The sequence below is a fragment of the Bacillus rossius genome, assembly GCF_032445375.1.
Source record: "Bacillus rossius redtenbacheri isolate Brsri chromosome 9 unlocalized genomic scaffold, Brsri_v3 Brsri_v3_scf9_1, whole genome shotgun sequence".
Lineage (NCBI taxonomy): Eukaryota > Metazoa > Arthropoda > Insecta > Phasmatodea > Bacillidae > Bacillus > Bacillus rossius.
Genome location: NW_026962012.1, coordinates 4,997,860 through 5,023,334, shown reverse-complemented (window position 1 = coordinate 5,023,334; position 25,475 = coordinate 4,997,860). Strand labels below are relative to the sequence as shown.

Below are 25,475 nucleotides of genomic sequence, written 5' to 3'. Positions count from 1 at the left end.
AGTATGATCGACTCTTTAATTTCTAAATTATAAATAAATAACAATAGAACTTCCCGGAAAGTTGTGATAAACTGACGATATTACGCGAGTAGCAGACCCGTACGTGACTACAGAGAAAGGCTATTTTCCTTGACCGTTAAGATTTCTGGGACGAACACCCTCTCACAGCTGGGGTCATAAAATACGGTCAAACTCTTGAAAAAACATCCACCACCGCTCTTTGCCACTAGCAATTCAACGAAGTAAGCTAGGCGCAGCACTCCAATGAATTAACTTAGAAAAAAAATACTAAATATGTATGTATGTTACAACACAACTTATGTTTTATTTATTTTCTGGAAAAAAATAATATTATCATACGAATTATGTTATAAAAGTGACAAAACTCAATAAGCACATTTACGGTGTATCGTTTTCTTCAATTGTTATGTAGTAAACTAATTTCATATAATTAAATATATATATTTTATAATATAGGCTACATTAAAATTTTGCACAGTTCTGATCTAAAATAATATAATGTATTAGAAATAAAAAATAATTATATTTTTTGGTATTAAAATATTTTTTAATAATAAAATTTTTGTAACAAAATACGAACACACATATATAAAACTAGAGGTCCTCTAGAATTTTTATTTACAAGTTCCAAGCAGAAATTGTTTATTGTTAATTTTATTGTATCAAAAATCATTCATATAAGAAAAAAGAATATGTATATCTCAATAGATGTAACATGAATACACCCTATCATATGCATTAAATATATTTTAAGTAATTCCTAAATAAGACCAAGTTTATTGAGTGTCGCAGTACGCAGCGTGTTTCAAAGCCCGCCGGCCGTGAAAGATCAGTACTGCCGCAGTACACTGCAACGCTCGGGCAGCTTTAATGAGGCAACTAATTATGCTAGACTCTTTATAAATATACTATCATAAAGCTAAAAGTATAATTAAAAACATTTATTTAGACATTTTTTCTTATTGGGCTCTTCAAATCGGTGTAAATCGTATTTTTATCTGGGTGGCAAAGATAAAATAAATATATGTCGTGAATTAATCGCTTTATATCATATCTTAAATATTAAAAATTTAAATTTTTTCTAACATTAATTATTACTGTTTCTAGATTATTTTGGTAAGTTTACGGACAGTCAAAATTAAAAACTGTATAAATGGGTAGTATTTTAATGGACTGATGCTGTCACCTAGGACTTAAATGCAAATTTTCGGTGATAACGCACAAGGTCTTCAGCGGTAAACTTTCGGTATGTTATCAAGCATAGTCAACTCTACCACAGTACAAAAATTCAGCTTTGGACAAATTTTTCACAGGTTGTCTTGGTTTCCTGGAGTAACATGAAAGTCTACGCGGGGAAGGGCGGCTACCTGATCCGAGAATGAAGGATAGGGCGAGATGGGAAGCGAAGATAAGAGCTGGTTGGGTGTCCGTGTTGGAGACATGGAGCTAATATACAGTAATACATCTGGAGAGGACAAGGGAAGGCTAGCAGAGGATGCGAGGTGAAGCCAGGTATCGGCGTTTGTTCCCTGCTTCCTACGCTGGAAGAAAACGAAAACGAGCCAAACTTGTCTCGCGCGGCCGTAAAATCCTCCAAACTAAACTCGCAACAGCTCCGAAACTATCAAAACAATCAAACTGAAAATTTTACTGGATTATCTGTAAACATTCTTCCCCACACCGCTTTAATCTTTTTTTCGAAACATGAATACTTTCATTTTTAAAAATTAAATACCTATTTACTGCCAAATGTTTTTGTGAATACGCAGAGTAAATTTCAACATCGAGGAAAAATTTTTGTTTGCAACTATAGGTGGGGGACACCTGCGTATGAAATTAGGAAGAAGCTTCAAATTTTATTTATATACCACTCTTGACGCATTCAACCCCATACTTTTATTTTTACTGAGAGTTGAAGTGGGAATAATGTTTCAGTGGGTAACACTACCGACATATGTCTTCGTAACGCACTTCTTTTTGTTATTATACTTCTCAAATTTTATAATTTCATACACAACGTTTATAAAAAACGAATTTTTACTTACTTCATTTAATCTATTACAAATCTCTTGTAATATACGTGTATTAGTAGAAGTTAGAAGTCTTTTCAATATCATGTTAATGTTCCAGTCTACTTACTCAACCAACGTAACATGCAAACCTTAGCTAAACGTTGGTATAGAATTGTTTGTAATAACTGTAATGCTATGCATATACTGACAATGTAAGAAACTTTCAATTTTATTAATTGTTTGCATAATAATTAATAATTTTAAAAAATCATAGAATAGGCCTTTATAGACTGAAAACCTTTCACGTAGTTTCAAGTAGCGTACATAAAAGTTTTTAAATATATATATAATTACCAAATATTGTTGAATATATTTAACATTTTTATACATGTTACAACACACATATAATAACAAGCCTATATCTATATATATAAAAGAAAGACGTGTTAGTTACACTATTTATAACTCAAGAACGGCTGAACCGATTTGGCTGAAAATTGGTAGGAAGGTAGCTTAGAACCAGGAAACGGACATAGGATACTTTTTATCCTGTTCCCGGGGGGGGGGAAATAATAGTTAAAAAAAACTAAAAAACACGCTTTATATAGAAAACCAAACTAAAAAATAGAAAATCAAGAAAGTAGGTATATTGTTCACAATAATCATAACCCACTCTCACTTTTCATTTAGTTAAATGTCACTTTTCATTTAATTAAATGTCACAATATTTAGTAGGCTTTGTTTATATCGCACCAAAGACAAACTGAAAGAAAAGAGTTCGCACATGGGCGAAATGGTTTTCTTTACAATGTGCTAACTCTTTTCTTTCAGTTTGTCTTCGGCGCGATATCTTAAACAAAGCCTACTTAATATTGTGAAATTATATAAATTGACGAAAATCTTATTTTGCAAATTTAATAATGGAATAATCTTATCAAATTAGTGTATTGTCATCGGTCCTCGATAAATCTACAAAGTTTGAATGAAACCTGGCCGTTTAAAGTGTGTCAAAATCGCACCCAAAGTAATCTGTTACAAACATACAAACAAACAAACATACAGGTGAAGCTAATATAAAGCGTGTAAAAAAAGTGGTATAACAAAACGCAACTGAAAGCAAAAATAAAAATTTATCAGTCAAAACATCAGTCTAGCCGTTCATTTGTTAAAAATGGTATAGCAAAACGCAACTGACATGGAATAACAAAACACAACTGACAGCTAAACGTAATGTTGTCTATGGTTGAGTATGGTTGAAAATTTGACAATGTAAAATTTTTATGTTGACCGGTTGATGTGCACTTAACTGAACATGGAAAGATATACGCAATGACTCGAGATGTTTTGGAGGCGCAATGATTTTACTGTCTGGCGATTTCCGTCAAACACTGCCAGTAATTCAAAGATAAACTGCTGCCGACGAAATAAACGTTTGCCTCAAATCATCGAATCTATGGCGCTATGTGAAGAAACTTCAGCTGACAATAAACATGAGAGTTGCATTGCTGAACGATACATCTGCTGAAGATTTCTCTGAGCAGTTGCTAACTATCGGTAATGGTCGAGTACCTATCGATGAATCGAGCGGATTGATTTCATTTCCTCCGAATTTCTGTAACTTTGTCTCATCGAAAGACGAACCCATCAACAAAGTATTCCCAAACATCATTACTAACCACAAAAAAAAATATTGGTTGAGTGAGTGAGCAATTTTGGCAGCTAATAATAAAGATGTAGATGACTTAAACTACATAATTCAGAATGAGATCATTGGTACACTGCATTCATTCAAATCTATTGACTGTGTAACAAATGAAGATGATGCTATCAAATATACAATTGAATTTTTAAACTCCTTGGATGTGCCTGGCTTACCACCGCAAAATTTACGACTAAAGGTTGGCTCCGTAGTAATCATGCTTCGAAACATAAACCAACCAGAACTGTGCAACGGAACGCGTTTGGTGGTAAGTAAATTGATGAAAAATGTGATTTACGCGACGATACTGAAAGGAAAATTTGAATGTGAGGAAGTTCTCATTCCGAGGATTCCGATGATCCCAACCGATATGCCGTTTGAGTTTAAACGACTTCAATTTCCGATCCGTCTTGCATTCGCCATGACCATTAACAAATCACAAGGCCAATCCTTGAAAGTTTGTGGTCTGAATCTATAAAATCCATGTTTTTCCCATGGTCAATTATATGTGGCATGTTCACGGTTCGGAAGACTATCTGCGTTATTTGTTCTTGCGCCTGATAATAAAACAAAAAATGTCGTCTATCATAAGGTGCTTCAATGAAGAGCGCAACCCATGCACCAAAATACATGGCCAATAAAAAATCATTAAAATACTTGATTTTTTTATTTATATTTATTATCTTAATAAAAAATGTAATTTAATAAAATCCAAAATCTGCTCATTTATTGCCTCTAAGGCGGAACAAAGTTCGTCGGGTCAGCTAGTAGGCTATAAAAAGACAGACGCCAAATTTTAGCATTTTGTATTTCTTTTCTCTGTGTGAATAAAATAACAGTTCTTAACGTAGTTGCTAATACATACTGTACTATATTTCTTAAAAAAATACGAAAACCCCTGACATCGTCACCATAACAATGATAAATTTGCAAAATAATTAAGGCACGTCTTTTAATGCTACGAAGCACACTTTTAAGAGAAATGTTTTAAACTTATGTTGGGATTTATCTAATATCTTAAAAGCATTGTGAAACCGTTCCTTTGAGGGAAACCTTAATATACCGAACACCATATACTCCTTTAATCGAGTTAGATTTTCGCTTCTTAAGACCCATTTGTCTTCAAAATGCACTGTACACAATGCATGGTTCGGAGACGCAGTCCAATTTTTCCGCTTTGTCGCTTTTTCCCAGATCTGTCGTTGATCGTCACGTTTTGGAAATCTATGAAAAAAGTAAAGAATTATACTTACAACTGAAACAACTTCTCTTTGTTAAATAGTTTTCTTAGGTTTTTCGAAAAGTTCGAAGATTAGTTACTTCCGTTTAAAAATTTTGCCACTTTTTTCTGATGCTTCAAAAGTTTTGGGAATTAATTTAGTTAACAAATGAAAAAAAAAATCTTTAATACATGTGAAAAGCAACGCCATCCGGCTTGGAATTCCATCGATTTGTACAGCCATATGCGCTACAGGAAATCACCATTGTAGCCGCACACCAGCGCCACTCAAACCTCAAGGAGAAGTGGGCTGGGGCTGCGTTTGCAGTAGAAATACGCTCTCTTCCTCTTTCTTTTCAACCCTTCTTCGCAACCGGCTGGCTTCGCTCTCGCCCTACACATGTCCACTCCAGATCTTCTTACATGCTCCTTGGTTGGAGAGAGAGAGAGAGAGAGAGAGAGAGAAAGAGAGAAAGGCGATATTGTGGAAGACCTTCGAAAGATTCCCGCTAGATGGCAGGCCTCAGAGCTGCAACATTCGACAACCTCCCCTCACAGAAGCTCTCTCGCCACTAACTTGCCAAATCTCACCCGCTAGCTTATATACGTGCTGGCTGGCCGTACAGTAGTAATAAACAAGCATTTATAAAACACTTAAGCTCATTTCCAACAAATTCTGACGAATGACTGTTTTTTGTCCTGCACCAATCCCCTTAATGAGCACTGATTGTAGGTTAAAGTTCAAGCTGAATTTACTTTACGAAAAAGTCAAAGCAATTCATTTGTTTCATAGGCGGTATTGTTAGATGACATAGTTAGGCCACTGACACAAAAGGAACAGCTTCCTTTTTGTCAAATGTTCGTCCATGTGTGCGTCCTTTTCGTTAAAATTGCTTTCTTTTTAATGTGCTTCCTATTTTTGAATTTGCTTTCTTTCTTGACTGTGTTTCAGTTTTCTGAGTAAGCTTCCTTTTTTTTTTGTCGAATATGCTTTCTTTTTTGACTGTGCTCCCATTTTGACGAATAAGTATTGACACGTCTGTACTCATGCCATGATTAGCCTTGTGGTTCAGATACGCTTGGCCTACTGGATGCACCTGGCTACCAACTGGAGGTGGTCTGACCACCTACTGGATGCACCTGGCTACCAACTGGAGGTGGTCTGACCACCTACTGGATGCACCTGGCTACCAATTGGAGGTGGTCTGGCCACCTACTGGATGCACCTGGCTACCAATTGGAGGTGGTCTGACCACCTACTGGATGCACCTGGCTACCAACTGGAGGTGGTCTGACCACCTACTGGATGCACCTGGCTACCAACTGGAGGTGGTCTGGCCACCTACTGGATGCACCTGGCTACCAACTGGAGGTGGTCTGACCACCTACTGGATGCACCTGGCTACCAACTGGAGGTGGTCTGGCCACCTACTGGATGCACCTGGCTACCAACTGGAGGTGGTCTGGCCACCTACTGGATGCACCTGGCTACCAACTGGAGGTGGTCTGGCCACCTACTGGATGCACCTGGCTACCAACTGGAGGTGGTCTGGGCACCTACTGGATGCACCTGGCTACCAACTGGAGGTGGTCTGGGCACCTACTGGATGCACCTGGCTACCAACTGGAGGTGGTCTGGGCACCTACTGGATGCACCTGGCTACCAACTGGAGGTGGTCTGGCCACCTACTGGATGCACCTGGCTACCAACTGGAGGTGGTCTGGCCACCTACTGGATGCACCTGGCTACCAACTGGAGGTGGTCTGGCCACCTACTGGATGCACCTGGCTACCAACTGGAGGTGGTCTGGCCACCTACTTTATGCACCTGGCTACAAACTGGAGGTGGTCTGGCCACCTACTTTATGCACCTGGCTACCAACTGGAGGTGGTCTGGCCACCTACTTTATGCACCTGGCTACCAACTGGAGGTGGTCTGGCCACCTACTGGATGCACCTTGCTACCAACTGGAGGTGGTCTGGCCACCTACTGGATGCACCTGGCTACCAACTGGAGGTGGTCTGGCCACCTACTGGATGCACCTGGCTACCAACTGGAGGTGGTCTGGCCACCTACTGGTTGCACCTGGCTACCAACTGGAGGTGGTCTGACCACCTACTGGATGCACCTGGCTACCAACTGGAGGTGGTCTGACCACCTACTGGATGCACCTGGCTACCAACTGGAGGTGGTCTGGCCACCTACTGGATGCACCTGGCTACCATTTGGAGGTGGTCTGGCCACCTACTGGATGCACCTGGCTACCAACTGGAGGTGGTCTGGCCACCTACTGGATGCACCTGGCTACCAACTGGAGGTGGTCTGGCCACCTACTGGATGCACCTGGCTACCAACTGGAGGTGGTCTGGCCACCTACTGGATGCTCCTGGCTACCAACTGGAGGTTGTCTGACCACCTACTGGATGCTCCTGGCTACCAACTGGAGGTGGTCTGGCCACCTACTGGATGCACCTGGCTACCAACTGGAGGTGGTCTGGCCACCTACTGGATGCACCTGGCTACCAACTGGAGGTGGTCTGGCCACCTACTGGATGCACCTGGCTACCAACTTGAGGTGGTCTGGCCACCTTCTGGACGTGCCTGGTTAATCGACTGTCTTGTAGATCTGGCCTGAAAACACATGTCAAGGCATGTAAAGGACTTGCTTCGTACTCTAAGAAGACTGTAGAAATCAAAAAACGGTAGTTATTCGCTTGTTTTTTTTTTGTTCTTGTAGAAATTACATATTTTTATTTGAATTTTTGTTTATTTATTTTTCGTACCTATCACTTTAATGTTAATTCACAATAAATTAGTACCTTTTTACCTTATTTTATAATTTTTTGCATCGGGTAAGGGAAAAATGAAGGACATAAATTGATTGAATCAATTATTATTTTAATAAAGACTTTATTTTTAATGAATTTTGTAAAGTTTTCTCGTATGTCTAGGTTAATATTTACAAATTTCCAAGATGGCGGCCAATATGTCATCGGCAGCATATTTGCAGTTGGTGGATGTGCAATTTAACCTCTATTAGGAATTTTTAAATTTTTTTAAAAAAATATGGGTTGTTTTACATAAAATTATCGTTTTTTTATCAAGCAAAGATCGAAAGAATCGATCGAATTAATTCCCGGCTGGTAGATGAGAAATTTATAACACTTTTAGCAATTTGTTTCACCATATTTCATTAAATAGATTATTTTTACCCTAAATTACAATTTTTTGCATCGAGCAAGGAGTGAACATAGGACAGAAATTATAATCAATGATTATTTTAATAAACGAATTTGTTTATTATTTTTGGATTTTTTCCTGAATATCTAGCTAAATAACTACATATTTAAAAAAAAAAAATTAGGATTCCAAGATGGCGGATGTGGAATCATCTAAAATGGCCGCCGAGGTCCTGATCATTATCAAACGTGAGGCGAACACACCTGAACTTGGCCGAATCCTTACGTTTGGCAAGCTGCCACAAGAATCCACAACAAAATCGTATTTTCTTAAGAATAACATTGCACCCGACACATACAAGATCATACTACTATTGCACATTAATATAATGCTCTGCTTTCATCATAAGATATGACGCCTGAGATGATTATTACTCATACTGCTAACTGACACACATTTAGATAAGATTCCGTACTAACACCGCACAGTACAATGACAACGACTGAACACGTGCAGAGTTAAGAAAACGGGGATCTACTCACCGAGATGATAAAGAATGAATGGTCGCGGGAATCAAACTTCTGTGGAAAGTCTACAGGGCCATTGTACACAAGGCCGTTTATAAGGGGAGGGTTCTAGGAGTACAAACATTGTCATTTGCCCATTATACATTTTTATTTCGTTTAAAATGCTTTCCATCACAACCACATATAAATTTTGTACTGTGGTGTATATTTGGGATCAAACCCGTTTTCCTTGTGTTAACTGCATGTCCTGAATAGTCATTTTGGTTCTGGGAGCATTGCTACGCTGCCGAATTTCAAAGTGGCTCCTGAAAGGACGTTTTTCAAATTTAAATATACGTGACTTCGAAAATTTACTGGAAATGCTTGACTTACTGTTTTGTCTCTATTATTTTTTCATCGGGCAATAAACATCTAAACAATATACATATGCTATCTTCGTATTTCCCACCAGATCCAGTAAGCTAAATTCAGTCTTGAAATTATATGATACTAGCTGCAGTATCCGGCGTTGCCTGGGCTGAACACATGGTGATTATTGGCCCCGAGTTAAAGAAAAACGGATAGCGCTATATGACAGTGTGGTGGACATAGAGAAATTAACACAATTAGGTACTTTTTGTATGTCTATGAACTATGATTTTCTGTTTACCCATGCCACAGAATAAATAATTGGTAATTGTTTATTCTGTGCCCATGCCTATCTGTTGAACGGTTTAGAAGTTGATGCGCTGCAGCGGCATCTAGTATCTAATTTAAAAAAAAATGGATAGCATAAAAACATTCTCTATGGAAAAAAAAATTGGATGTCTGTAAAGTCGGTTTACGGACGATAGTTTAATGTGACAACGTCATAACAAAACATTGATGAAATTATTGATCCAGAAGAAAATGAAATATCCAATTCGGCCTGAGACTGAGCCGTAATTGGTTTTTGCAACCAAACCATTTAGGCATTAAAAATATGTTATTCTTTGAGGAAGTATTTTTTTTTAAATCTTTCTATCTTTTGAATGATAAAATCTACCTCTGCATACTTTTATGAATAAAATTAAATCATTTTTATTGAATTATCACTATTTTTGTATGGATACAAAGAAGGAGTGAAATGGAATCTACAATTTAATTGTAAATTTACTTTTATTTGCACTCATTAATTCAAATATATGTTTATTACTTTTGTAGTGTCGCGCGCGCCGTATTTATTTTTACAAGTACAAAAATGGGAGGTATCGCGGCGGCGGAGGTTCGATCCGTCAACCTTTGGATTGGTAGCGATGCTATTCGCACGGCCACGAGGCCATCTTGGAAATATTATTTCAGATGTTGTATATATGCTTATAAAATTTTTGTTTTGTGTTGTGGAAGTTTTAAAAACGTATGTAGTCCACCATGTTTTTTTCTTATAGTAGTAGGCAGGAAATTTAAAATATATTTATATTGTCGGCTGCTAGTCGGCCGCCATGTTTATACTAACTTCAAGATCGTCGAGAATGTTTTACGCTTTTTCGCAATTACACATTTAATGACGAAGTTTGTTCGTCGTGAAATTAAACGTAGAATTTAATCAAAATGCCCTTGCAGTTAATAAAATAAGTATTAGTAAGTTTAAGAAAGAATTTCGGCTTTAATCTTCAACCCAGACGCTCGTGGAGCGCTGGGGCCGAAATGAAAATTCGTCGAGAATATTTTACGTTTTTATGTCTTCCAGTGCTCAAAATGATATGCAATTGTGGCCCCGGGCACGAAATTTTATTTATAATTCATTAATAATAACGCCCCTCGCGATAAACAAAGGAAAATATGTATTAACGAGTGCCTGGTTGCCGCGGAAGACAATGAGCGTAACGGGACACATCGTAGTGGGACAATGTGCGTTACGGGACACTTTTTTGTGCGTGCAGCCGGCGTTCATCGATTTATTAGACGTTGTCACGTCAAAACCTTCGATATACCAACTTTCATAGCGATCGGTCAAACCGTGTTGGAGTTTATCAACGTCATACATACAAAGATCGTATTTTATATATATATATATATATATATATATATATATATATATATATATAACATGTATGTCTGAACTAAGAAAGATTTTCAGAAAAAAAAAAGGATTTTCTTTTTAAATTTGGAGTATATTTAAAATTTATTAACGCATCCTAACAACAAATTTAGGTAAAAATTACTGAAAAAAATTTTTACTTTTTTTGAGGTGAGAAAAATAGAGGGGTGGTAGAGTGAGAAAGAGAGAGAGAATGTAGACATGCACATTACAGTTAAAACGGGTGGATTTAGACTTAAGAGAAACTTATCTCACCACATTTTATTGAAATCTTTATAAAGAACATTTATTTGAACTTATTTATGAGATGTTAGCTTGTTACCAAGTATGTGAACCTTGGACACAACTGTTATGCCTGTCTACTCATGCACACACACGATGTGCATAGCTTCAGAAAAAATACCGTTATTTTAAAACTGCTCAAGATATTAGAACGGCGTTTGTTTGCGAAAATCATTTAGGAATAAGCCGAGGGCGGGTGTTTCTGAATTTCATTTCATTTAAAAACTGCATTTTAAAAAAGTAAAAATTGCTAAAAGAAAAGTGTGTTTCCAGAAAAAATTTTAGGCATGAAAAATCCGTTAGAAATTTTTTAAAGCACTAGAGGGACTTGTATTACACCTTTATCTTAATTTCTCCGCCATGCATTGTTATGGTTAATCGCTCAGATCTCATAGTTGTCATTCATTGCGCTTAGAGGCGATACCGCGCTAGAAACACCCCCGAGCGTCGCACTTATCATCCCACCACAATTAACTTACTCACACCTGACTAGGCGAGCAGCTTTAAAGTTGGGTTACAAAAAAAAAAAGGGGGGGGGGAATTTAGACCAGGTTTCCAATACCGATCCATCCTCTTTTATTTCGGTTCTTCATGTATGCCGGAGTAGCATCACTCCAACCAAATGCTGGTACCTATGTTTCCTGACATGTTTTGTCTAATGACCTCGTTGTTGACACAATTTGAAACCAAATAAATAAAATAATTTAAACTGTATGAGGTAAAATATGTTTTATTCTGCGCTCTTTAATATGCGCTGTAATGTAATATATAAAATAGTGTTTACTTCATTTATGCTGAACAATAAGCATGGTATTAAAAAATTCAAATGGCATAAGGGTATTAGGAATACTGCAACCCCGATAATCACGGAGTATAATCCGCAGTGCTGCGATCTGTACAGTTGGACGTAAATTAGTTAAGAGTCGGTTCTGGATAATCGATTGTTATGTTAACTAAGTTTATACAGTCCGCGGCTAGATGGCAGAGCGAAGAATGTTGAACAAAAATGTAGCGCTACATGTCAACAACAGTTTTGAGCTGTGCGAGAAAAAAAAACTTAATCGAATGAGCATGTACATTAGAGAATTTATTCAAGAACGTTCTAATTGTTTCAAACAAATGTCAATATACAACTTTAAAAATACTTAAAAATTCAAGGCATAAAATTAATCAAACGAAATATTTTATTCTCAGACACTAAAAGAATAACTTCGCAAACAAAATCGTAGTAAATGAATTAAAAAAAAAAAACTATTAGTGCTACAATACAGGTGATCAGTTATCGTACAAGAAAATTAGTTGAATTGATAACATTTGTTTGTAACCAAAATGAAACCAAATGAAATATTTAGTATTATTTACTACTAGCTGCAGTACCCAGCGTTGCCCGGGCTGAACAAAGGGTGAAGGGGAACTGTTTAGAGATCAGATGTAGTTAGTAATTGTCTTCTTGATTTGAATATCAAGTGTGCAAAATAATTTATATCACTTTCAGATCCCGACAGACGTTGTTCTGCCAGTTCATAGTTATTTACCTGGTCTGTATGTAATCTAAACTCTATAAAGCAATATAGAAAAAAAAACTGAAAAATAAGGGATTACTAATATTGAAAAGATTCCATTATCTAGCTAATGCTCGGCATGCATTGCAATGCCTCATTCAGTTTTGTTTTGTAATATGTTTGAAGTAGTTACACATATACAAATAATCTATCCATGTCTCTATATATATTTATCTCTATCTACATCTATAGTCCTATATATCTATGTATATATCTATCTGTATTTATCTCTTTATATCTACATATATACCTCACACTCTCTCTATGTATTCTATATGAGGGTACTGATTGCTTCGTTGTTAATATCACACGGGTGTTTTTTTACTTGTATGGGAAAATTAAGAATGATAAGGCATCTAGTGCGTGGCAACAATGTTAATAGGCAATAGGAAATAAACTTCTAGCGCCTGCGGCATTGTCAACACACACTTCGTACGTGTACTGCATGTTGTATCTAATCCCCTCCAACGCATTTGATTCTAAATTGGACTTTTAGTAAGGATCCCTAATGTTATTGATAATATAATATAATATAGCCTATAGCCTTCCTCGATAAATGCAATATCCAACACTGAAAGAATTTTTCAAATCGGACCAGTGGTTTCTGAGTTTAGCGCGTTCAAACAAACAACCAAACAAACAAACTCTTCAGCTTTATAATATTAGTATAGATAACAAAACATTACAGCAAACATAATAACAATATATATCAGTTCGATTCTCGAATACTTGAAATTGCAAATACAAATAATTTTGTAGAATTGCATAAATATGCTATTTATTTTACCAATTAAGTAGAATAGGAATGGGGCTCCTGAAATTGGTTCCTGGTGGTGGAGCTGGGAGCCAACAGCCATCTTGGATTGTGACATCACGGCGGACATCTCGGCGTCAAAATTCTTTAAAATTCCTCTAAAATACCTCAATATTCCTCAACATTGCCCTATTTCGAGGGACAAATTTCCTTTTTGAGGGAAAATTTCCCATTTTATAACCCACAAATACTAATATTTGAAATTCTAAAGTATTTGGACTTAAAAATTATTTTTAATTTGAATGAATAATAGCATCACACGCCAAAGTGGGCTGCCGCATATTTGTTTAATTTTTAACGTCTAGAGTGCAGTATTATTTATTATCTTAACATCCACCATATTGTCTTCCACCATGGCCGCCATCTTGAAAGTCTGTAATATTTTAGCTAGAAATTCCGGACAGGTTCCAAAAATCTTAAAAATAATCTCTCATTAATTTACTGTTTGATATGATCGATTCCTGTCCTCTGTTCGATCTTTGGACGATACAAAAAATGTTTATTCTAGATTAAAAAAAACACTTATTTAAACAAAAGAAAACATGGTCAAAATCCTAAAAGTGACTTAAAATCCTCATCTACCAGCCCCAGTAAGCCAATCATGACACAGGCCGTCATCTTGAAATTCTGTAATTATTTAGCAGGAAACTCGGAAAATGTTCCAAAATGCATCAAATAAATCTCTTATTAAAACAGTGATTGATTTCGTTGACATCCATCCTTGGTTCGATCATTGACCGATGAAAAAATGTAATTTAATTTGATATCACATAAATTTACCAAACCAAGACAGGGTTATAGGAAAAAATAATCAAATTGCAAATAAAAAAATTGTAATTTATATAGTCTTCTTAGAAGGCAAAGTGAGTGCTTTGTATGTGTTTTCAGGGCAGTTCTACATGACAGTTAATTAGCCAGACACGTCCAGACAGCAACAAGGCAGGTCCGGTTAGATGACCAGACCCGACCAGCCGCTTGGTCAGGCCAACACGACCAGTTGGTGGCCAGGAACAGCCAGCCGGTGGTTAGGTACGTAAAGCCAGTAGCCAAGATGCCTTATTTTTGATACTTAGCATACATTACAAACATGTCATGTAAGATATGAAACGTATATACCAAGCCTCTCCGAATCACGAGGACAATCATGACCTGACTACAGACCTAACGATCCAGAATCAGCGAAAAGTAAGAATGTGCTCCAATCGCTCCAATGCTCAAATTTCTCCACGTGCTCAATGTCACATCCTTTGGTGGGATACGCATTCTTGGGTATCCTTGTTTACAATTGGCTTAGGACGGTATTCCAAGACGTTCGGGTAAGTTAGCGAATAAGCACTGCCTTGTTGGGACACAACCGTACCCTAACTCGCGGGCCGTATTCCAGATAGGCAACCGTTTTAATAAACGGTGCCCTGCGCGAGGCTAGAAACCTATTTCAACGCATTCTGGCGGACGTTTCGCAACCATTGATACAATTGTTACGATAAAAATACTAGAGTTAGCAGCACCATCGCACAAAAATAGAACCACCTTTCTCATTTTCTCAGGTAATTATAAGTTGGGATTATTTCTTGTTATGGCCTATTAAGTGTACACAATATATTCAAAGCTATTTTCGATATCGTGAAGTTTAATCTGGCACAACAACACCGATGGTCACAAAAATGGCCACGAGTTGCGAGTTGGCTCCGCCAACTAAAAAGTGAGCTCTGCGCATGCGTGGAATCAGGGCAACAAATCGGCAACGGATAAGACACAAAATTCCGTTCCCTAAAAACTAGGAACTGGCCGTGTTCTATCGTGCACTAAGAATACGGTTAGGTAACAACAGGTGTAGCATATTCAACACCTGAACCTTTATTTTTGTGTCTTGCAATGCCGGCCTTAGAGTTGTCAAAGGTGTATATCAAGCGCACTAAAGAACAATATCAATTAGAACCTTCGTGTTTCAAGTCTACTTTGCTGCCCGGTGAATCCGCAAAATAATCATGGTCCAAGTGATAGAATATATGTAGGGGCATGCAGATTTCGCGAAAAGATTTGGAGACTAGATGAAAGTTAAAACAATGTACCATCGTCTGTGTTTCGTGATTGGGTGAGTTTCTCCCAGGTACACATCGATTGTAATAACACCAATCACAGTGATTCAGTGCGGAAGAAAACGCGTCCTGAGTGGCTCGGTCAAACAAGGCACCGACTTCTCTCGCAGACGGCCGCCAATCACAAGGAGAAACAGCTGGTGCGTGTATAACATGTTGCAGTCTAATAGGCATTCAGATTTTTTTTCGCAAAAAAAAAACTTGCCTCTAAATATAAGTAAACTTTCATTCCACGTCTATATCAAATCGAACGCATAATCTAGGAATTGTAATTTTTAATTTCGATGTTTTTAGGAGTCGAGTAATGATTCCCTGCGTACGACGGGCAGCAGCCTCAGCCTCGTGGGCCAAGAGGTCGGCCTCGGCTACCACGGCGGGTCGTGTAGCACTTGCTCGCAGTCTGCGATCCATTCCCGACGACTGGTGAGGTCTGCGTCGCACCGGGTCCATCCCTCGGGTCCCAACTCGGAGGCGCTGTCTGTCCCCCCCACCACCTCAACCGGGGCACACATACGGCGTGCAGAGCTTCAGAAGAGGGGGGAAAAAAAAGTAATTTGAAAACTGCTTGATGTATCAGAGTTTGCGAAAAGTATTTAAAGTATACGCTGAGAGCGTATGATTATTATGTTTTATTGTATTTATTTTTAAACTGTATTTTTATAAGAGTGATAATGGTTGAAACGCGTGTTTTCATAACCAAATTTTAGGCATGAAACACTCGGCACAGATTTTTTTTAAAGCATTAGAGAGAGTTGCATTACATCTTTGTCTTAATCTTCACCGCATGTTATGGTTACAGCTCATATATCATAGTTGCCCAGTGCACGACGAGAAGACGGCGCTCCAGTCCACGGCACAGACACCGCGCTAGAAGCACAAGCGAGCGTCGCGCATAACCATCGCGCCTCGCTGACACAGATACGTTCCTGACCAGACGGGGGGGCTTAACCATCTCGTCCTTGCCACTGATGAGGTCCGTCTCGCGCCAACCTCGGGAGCGGTCTCGTGGTCGTCCTTGGGTCGCTGTCGCCGGGCAGACCGCTGTTCCTCGCGGCGAGAGACGCAGTCCCGGGAACCCGGGGGACGACTGGCGGTCTTCACTGCAGGTACCGTGCCTCTGCTGCCATCTGCCGTCTGCTGCTGCTGCTGAACCACAGACCTGCGTATAGTGTTCCCATCCGCAAGCTTGTGCGCAGACAAGTCGGCGTCTGGTCACAATTTGTCTGTTCACAACAGTGTTTACCTTCCTGGGCGGATCGCAGTTGATTGAATCGTTTGGATTCGGCGATATGGTACTGATTTAGTGTCCTTCGGGACGTATCAAATTACACATGATCCAATGAGAATATGCAGTTCAAGTTTTACGGGCGCCGTTCGGCTGGAGCGTAGAACGCGCTACGGCGTATATATATAACATGTCGTTCTTGCTCGGAGTTTCTACCGCGTGTACATCTAGGTCTTTTAAGAGCAGTTCCACATGGCAGTTGATTGCCACATTTTTTTTTTCGCACGGCATAGAGTTCTCAATTTCGTTAAAAGGGTAGTAATATATTTTTTCATGATGGCTTGCAAGTTTTATGCATACAAATGTCTTGCCGCAGAATGTACAAATTGATTCTGAAGAATGTTTAAACTGTCCATCACAGTTCCTGGTGTGTCTTTTACAGGTTTCCGTAGCGTATACACTGGCTACACCTGCTGCACTGATATTTAATGCGTAGGGGCAGGCATTTTTCGCGAAAAGATCTGAACACTTATTACACTGCAACAAGGCATACCCGCAGCTGTGGTTTCTTCCTTGTGATTGGTGGCTGTCTGCGAGAGAAGTCGTTGCCTTATTTGAACCGAGCCACTCAGGACGCGTTTACTTCCGCACTGAATCACTGTGATTGGTGTTGTTACAATCGATATGTACCTCGGAGAAACGCACCCAATCACGAAACACAGACGATGCTACAGTGTTTTAACTTTCATCTAGTCTCGAAATCTTTTCGCGAAAGTCTATAAAGCCCCCGCGCTTACATACTTCACACACGCTGAACTAGCTTCGACCAGAGGCTATATATACCGTCTCACGCTTAGATTGCAGTATGCGGCTTATGGCGCGCGCTGTTGTTGGTTCTTTAACACGTTACGAAGTATTTCAGTGGGATGTACTCCTGTGGAATTCTGAGTGCAAGGGAAGCATTTTACGAATTAATTTTTTTTTAGTAATTGATAATGTTTTGGGCCCAAACCTACTATCACGCTTATAAATCTCTAATATATCGTATCTTTTAACTTAAACAAGAAACAATCTACACACGTGCTTTGACTCGAATTCATTCGAAAATTGTAATGTTCACATGGCAAATATATAAACAATATCCAATACCTTCAATTTCAAATACTTGTTACATTTGGCAACGGCGCGCGCAGAAACAAGGACAGCGCTTACATGCAAAAGGCATGTGTTGGAAAGAGAGAGAAAGCGCCCAATTTACTTCTAAACTGATATATAAGAGTGGGACGTTCTACAGACAACGGCGGGGAAGTTGTGTCGTAATGACCCGTAGCTCTCATTAGATAACACGCGCGCAACCCACTGCGATAATGGCGCGAATTTGTTTGGAGAGCGGACAAACAACGATTTCAAGGTCGGCGCAGTGATATCACAAGCGATAAGAAAGCGCAATGTTCTATTTAAACAGCGCCTCTATTTCGTGCTTTCATAGCAAAGTTATTAGAACCTTGTGGCGGTGCGTCTACTCTCTGAAGGTGAGTCTGCGTCTCTTGTCCGTGGCCAGTGTCGGACACGGGGATGTATCTTCTTGGCGATTAGGAATAGTTGGGGGAAGGGGGAGGGAATATAAAATAAATTAGAAAAAATATTAATATTTGAACACGTGCATTAAATTTTTTTTATTACGGTTGAAAATAATACATTATCATATGGGCCTACTGAGGTAGAGTAGGCGACGCGACCTCTAACTTAAATGGAAAGCTCACATTGCATCACCTAAAATAACATATTTCCTTCCTTGATATTTTGCAAATTTTCCCCTCCAACTTCAAAAAGAGGGGGGGGGGGGTTATATTCCCCCTGTTCCCCTCCCCCGCCTCACCCATCAACCATTGTCCGTGGCAGGCTTCAAGGTGTAGCTGACCTCCTTCCTCTGGACAGACGGTATCTCGAGGCGGACAGCCGGACAGGACCTCTGCATGGATATCAGAAAGGTGTCAGAGTTTCCATACGACCTAATGAAAACCCTGTTTGAGCCACGCGTCTCACGGACGGAGATTCAGCTGATTCCCGGCTTGCGTAGTGCTAAAAATTTTCTCCTCAAATTTACAACACTGGTTACAAATTATTCGCAGAGATATTCGTAAATGTACGTACTTCTTCATAAACCTGCGGACACCGAGTTACTTTCATTGAAAGTGAACCCATGACGATTATCCTCAAAACCTTGTTAGGTCTGCAGTGGAAACACTCTTATCTCTCCCGCGTGCCTCTTTACCAAACACAGGACTCAGAAGTGAGAGTACAATGCAGTTTTTACACAGAAAAATTCCTAAAGAATCGACAATTTAAAGACTGCTCAACATATCCGAGCGATGTCTGTTTACAATATGCATTAAAGAATAACTGATGGCGGATGAGTAGTTATGTTACGTGTTTTGTTTTTAGGTTTATATTTTAAAACAATGAAAATGCTAAAACGGGTGTTTTCAAAATAATTTTAAGGCATGAAACATCCGATAAAGACTCTTGAAAGCACTCAGGGGTCTGGGCATTACTACTTTATCTTCATTCCTCCGATATGTAAGGTTATGGTTACAGCTAAGATCTCATGGATGCCCTGTCAGCCCACAGCCTTGCGTTGGACGATCGAGACGCCAGCGAGCGTCAATCTGATCACTTCACCTCACTAAGAGCGGTATTCGAAAACTTTCGGGTAAAGCAGCGAGAAAGCAATGCCTTGTTGGGCTGAAACCGTAATCCTACTCGCGGGCTGTATGTATTCCATTATGTGTCCAAACTGCATCCCAGCAAGGAAAAATATCGGCAGCCGTTTAAATAAACGGTGCCCTGCGCGAGGTTAGAAACTGTTTCCAGCGCATTCTAGCGGACGTTTGGCAACCAATCGTTACGGCTGAAATCCTAGAGGAAGCGGCGCCGTTGCGCTAATTAAATGGCGTTATTCTAAAATTTTTCAATAATTTACATATTAAGGTTTGATCTTTTTTTTTTTAAGACCATCAAAGTGTACAGTATGTATAGCAGGATAGTTTCACTGGCATAAAGTTTCATTTGGCACACCAATACGTTTGGTACGTCCCACAACATTCATGAACTTAAATGTGTACGAGTTAACCGCGCCAGACGCGGACTAGATCAACGACTGCACGAAGGGACCGGCTGTGTCCGGGCGGGTTGTCGGCAGGGATGTCCGGCGCCGGCTGCGAGAGGCCGGACTCCGGCCCGCTCCCCCGCGTGTGGCGGAGGGCGAAGGGCAGGTCGCCGGTGGGGGGCGCGGTGCCGTGCTTCGTGGTCCAGGAGGTGCCCCCGGACCGCCGCGAGGACGTGCTGGACTTCATGGAGGAGAACTACGTGCGCAACGAGCCGATCCGCGCCGGCATGGCCTTCTGGACGGACGAGCAGTCCGTGGCGGAGCTGCGCGCCCACTGGGCGAGGCTGCTGCCGCAGCAGCCCTCGCTGGTCGCCTTGCTGGACGACGGCAGCGCGCGGCCCCGGGTCGTCGGCGCCAACGTGCTCAGCATCGTGCGGCGAGGCGCGCCCCAGGACGACCACGAGGTGGGTGTTCCCACCTTCCCACCTCCAGTTCACCAACCTGTCCACGGATCTGCGTCAACTGACAGACACGTTCAACACGATTCCACCTTTTGATTGTCTTGTAAACTTACAGATATTTGTAAATTTGTACTTTTACATGTTAACGATTGTAACAATACAAGTGTTCGCAGTCATACTGGGCTTTTATGCTTATGCTTTGTGTTGTCCTTGAAATTCCAATAGTTAAAGTAATTTGTAAAAAGTCCCCTAAATATCGTTCCAGTATCAACTGCGCACATTAATAAACGTAATAAAAGAAAATAAAGTCAAACTATGGAAATTAGAGTATTTCTACCATGGTTTAAACAAATCATGCTGGAATGAAACATAAATTAAAATACAAAATTATGGGCCAATTGTTATAAGAAATACCTGGTATTTTCTTGAAAAACGTATTTCATATATGTAAAATTAACAAAACCCATGTAATGTACAAATTTGCAATATATTTATTGTAGTATTACAACTATTTTTCGGCAACTAGTTTCCAAAGGAATCTTTTGTAAAAGTACATAAAGTTTTTTTTTTTTCTGTGGAAAGGAATATTCTTGGAATTCTTAACAAACAAACTGAGTATAAAATAGCCCGTCCTGCTACTGGCTTCTGGCTCTGTGGATTGAGATTGTCATAGTTCCTCCGAACGCAGAAATTCTCCTGAGGTATCGGTGTCCGCCATCTTAGAGAGTGACGACACGGCGGTCATATAGGATGACCTTGACCTTTAAAAATTTGCCAAATAATGCCAAAAATTACTTAAAATTAGCCACAAATTCATCAATATTCGCCAAAATGTCCAGTTTTTTAGGAAAAAGATTCCGCCAAAATATCTAAAAAAAAAAAAAAAAAATTAAAACAACAATTACTATATTTTGAGGGGGAAATTCCCGTTTTGAGAGAAAATTTCCCGTTTTTATTCCAGAAGAATTAAAAAATTCGGAATTTGGAATAATTCAAAAGATTTTTGCATTTTTAAATAACCCAGGTTCCTAAAAGCGGCTTAAAAGTAAAAAAAATAACCCACACTAAGCCACCCTAAGCCACAAAAAATTTCCGGAAAAATTCCAAAAAACATAAAAACCTTGCTTATGTCACACCCGGCATTTTGGATTCTAGAAACGTTTCACTTTTCATTACGTCAGCCATCTTGAAAATCTGTAAATATTCGATTTTAAAAAGAAATTTTTTTAAATTTATAAAAATATTTTTTTAAATAAAAATAACTCTGCTGTTTTGGATTATGACGTCACAACCACAATTTTGGGTTTAGAATATTACAATCTTCGTTATGCCCGGCATATTGGATTCTTGAACACTGCACTATTCGTCACGGTTGCATATTGTATGCGCATAACATCATCGTTGCAATGCTTAATTATTATCCGAATTAATGGAAACATTTTTTAAATTAATAAAATAGTTTGATTAAATTTTAATAAATACTTGCGTCATGGGGTCCTCGGTTCGAACATGGAAAGGACGATCGATTAAAAATGATGACGGATCCTTCTCCACGCAAGCCACCCAAAGACTGACCTCCCACCACTAATTACATGGCGGATATTACGTCAGCCATTATGACGTCATGACGGCCTTTTTTTTTTTTTCACCTGCTGGAGGCCGCCATCTCGGATCCGACATACTGGTTTTTGTCTGCTAGAGTATGCTACCGACATATTATATTTAATATTGTCATCTAGAGGGCAGATATTGTTAGCAGGGATGTTGTCGTGTTGTTCCAGTACAAAGGGGAGAGCATCAGGAAGATCTTCAGGTTGCTGGACGACCTGAAGTCGCGCGTCGACCCGTTCCAGACGTACGGCGTGGAGGAGTACGTGTCGGCCATGGGACTGGCCGTGTGCAAGGAGTACAGGGGCCAGGGCCTGGGGCTGGAGTTGCTCTCGACGCGGCTGGAACTCTGCCGGGCGCTGGGAGTCCGCCTGACAGTCACCACCTTCACCGCCATCGAGTCCCAGCGGCTGGCGGCCAAGCTGGGCTTCCGCACCATCGCGGAGGTCGCCTACGAGGACTACAAGGTCGACGGAGAAGTCGTGTTCCCCCACGTGAGCTCCAAGAGCGCCAAGCTCATGGCCAAGACGGTCGAGTGACTCGCTCCGTCCCTCAACCGTCCGCCAATCACGTGGCCCGGAATGTTCCAGCCGTCCGTCAAAACCTTACCGAGCTTCAACTTTCGAAGGATATGGTTGTAATTATAACTTTTAAAAAAAAATGTCTTAAAAGAATTGTCTTTATTTAAAAATTTTCTCTTAGTTTTTCTATTCGTTTAGGCTGTTTCCGTATTATTATTTTTTAAACTTCAGTTATAACCTATTTTAAAGTTTGACATTTGAAACAAAAAAATTACCGAAACACAAACGGTTACTAGAAAATTTAGTTATTTAAATATTTTTAAGTGCTCGTCAAACAAGAAAAACCACCTTTGATAGATAAATTTTTTTGAAATTTTAATCCTCACTGTCAGTTAACAGTAGAGGTGGGTTGTTACAGCAATTTTCGGTATCTGTTCTAACCTGTAACTGATACAGTAATGTAATGGTTACAAGTAGCTGATACTTCTGTATCAGCTAAGCAGTAGCGGTCCCAGTAAGCAACAAGGTATCAGCATTCTCGTTACAGGTTACACATCCTCCGTGCCGTCATCACCAGCGTAAAAAGGTATCAGTTTTCTCATTCTACATTCTTCGTAGTCGTAAAAAGGTATCAGTTTTCTCATTCTACATTCTTCGTAGTCGAAAAAAGGTATCCGTGTTCTCTTTCCGCGCCTTTCGTAATCGGAGTCTTCAATCTTTGCAAGGAGCACGCACTGCGCACTGAGCGTACTTTGATGAGAAGCCTAAGATGTACATCAAGCTCTGTCCCTGCCCGAACACGCCCGAATATTCACCTTCGGCCAACCTCGGGATTTGTTTTATTTTTGCGCAGGAAAAATGAATTCAAATATTAAAAGTGGTCGGTTAGGTTAGCTACATTAAAACACTTTAGAACACTATGTACGGTTAGTTAGGTTAGTATAGCTACATTAAAATAAACAGAGAAATATAAATATATATAAATAAACCCGAGGTTAGCCGAAGGTGAATATTCGGGCGTGTTCGGGCAGGGACAGAACTTGATGTACATCTTAGGCTTCCCCCTCCCCATCATTCTTTCCCTTCTTTATGCCTTATTCGTCGTGCCGCTCCCTCCCCTTTCACAAGCTCCGCCCAAGTGACCGTCATCTGCGATCGGGTTCTACGCACATTGGCCGTGGTGTTGTTCCAGGTGAATTCTAAACTGGTACTAAAGTACTTGATACTTGAATAGTGTACTCGTTTGCAGTACTTGTTACAGGCGTGTATCAGTTACTAAGTAGCTGATTGATACTCTGCAACCCACCACTAGTTAACAGCATCCAGGGGGGGGGGAATATAACAGTGGACGTGCGGGGTCATTGTGAGTCGCTCGACTTGCTGACGAACGGTATTGAAGAGGTCGGACGCGACGAATCAGCGCCCAGCTTCAGCGGGTCTGTCAAACGGACACTCGGCGTCGTGAATATGAACGGATTGGACAAGCCTACTCTAGGGCAGGCTCCAGGAAGACTTCTCGGCAAACGCTATCGAAGAGAGATATGATCAATGTCAGACAATGGGCTTGGAATATTTATAAATGTATGGTCTCGAATACTGAACTTTAATAGTTCCATTCAACTTTTGATGAAAGAAAAAGTTTAACAAATTAAATTTTAAGTATTTAAGTTAACACTAATATACTCTCAAACATTTAAAAAATTAAATACGATTTGAGCTGAGGAGGAGCTGTCGCCGTGCTTGCTTCGTACTATTACAATTGGCGAACAACACTCGTTACAAATTACGGATGTACAAGCACTGGTCACGATTTCAAAAGAATCGTATTTCTGTATTAACGCAACTACACAAAAACCTGGTAAGTGCAAAGGAAAAAAAAAAAGAGCGAGTCTTTCAGTACTCGTTACAGATGTGTAAACATGTAACCTCGGTAACGAGCAAATTCATGTGTTTTCACGTTGTTCATGTTGCAAATAAACTTATAGCAGAGGAGACCGTGGGAGATCGACCTCCACCCATATGATAACCACATGAGACTTTTTTTTAATGAAATTGTATTGATTTTTAAACACGCCTATGATAGCTTCACAATAGAAAAGTGTCCATGGCTATTTTTTATTAAATTAATTTTAATCTTTTTTTTATAACCTTCACTCTTTTGATAACCGAACAAATTTAGTTTCAACAGATAGTTTTTAACGTGGAGAATATGCCTTGGTAGGCTTGCCAACTTATTTCTGTCCATGGCTACCTGGCAAGCAGGTATGAACAAGTATGTCAAGATAGATAACTACACCGATATGTTAACCAATAGAATTTGGTATCAGAATAAAGATAATTTAATTAAGAAAATAATCGTATATGCTTGCCTGCAAAAATTGTTTCTTGTAATATTATTGCCATTCTTTGAAGTTTTAAAATCGAAGCAATTAAATAAGTGCTAGAGAGAAAGTAGAGCGTCCGAAGTCCGTGTGATGGAACAGGACACAACATAGCGGCTGTGCGCGTCATGTCCGTTGAATGTAACCCAGTGCGCATGCTCTTTTACATGCGATTGGCAGAGTAATAGGCAAGTTTCTTGAACTTCTGATTCCTAGTGACTCATCTAATTTGAGAGAAGATATTGTACACATGAGTAAACAAATTAGAATCATATAATATTAATTTTGTGCAGAAAATAGGGAACTATATAAAAAAACTTTTGAAAAGTTCTGCAAAGTTTGATGATATAACGACTTTGTGACGAAATAACGAAGAACATTGCGAAAAAATTACAAGGTCGAGCCAAGTGGCATATTTACACAAACGGAATATCAAGAAACGACGATTAGAATAAAGAACGGCCTGTGGTGGTTTCAAAACGTTGCCACTCATCGGCACCGAAAGGAACCAAACACTGCAATATTTTGTACTTTTAAGTACAAGGAAAATCCTTGGAAACACAGTTGCCAACTATATAACTTGTAAAACTGCAAGGTGGAGCTTTGTAAAATACAAATGGCAGCTTTATAAGCAACACCGTTCGCAACTGAGTTTGCAAGAATTTTCCCTGTAAAAGTACAAAAAAAAATATCAG

General features: G+C 39.5%; 1 protein-coding gene across 1 annotated transcript in view; it reads left to right on the top strand.

Moving 5' to 3' along the window:
• Positions 1–22,542, top strand: part of LOC134542702 (uncharacterized) — a 43,666-nt gene extending 21,124 nt beyond the window's left edge. The window contains exons 2-5 of the mRNA XM_063387169.1: positions 15,770–15,951; positions 16,394–16,581; positions 19,903–20,273; positions 22,052–22,542. Coding sequence (XP_063243239.1) covers positions 15,770–15,951; positions 16,394–16,581; positions 19,903–20,273; positions 22,052–22,417 — 1,107 coding nt within the window. The 3' untranslated portion in view covers positions 22,418–22,542. The remainder of the gene's footprint in view (positions 1–15,769; positions 15,952–16,393; positions 16,582–19,902; positions 20,274–22,051) is intronic.
• The last annotated feature ends 2,933 nt before the right edge of the window (positions 22,543–25,475 follow it).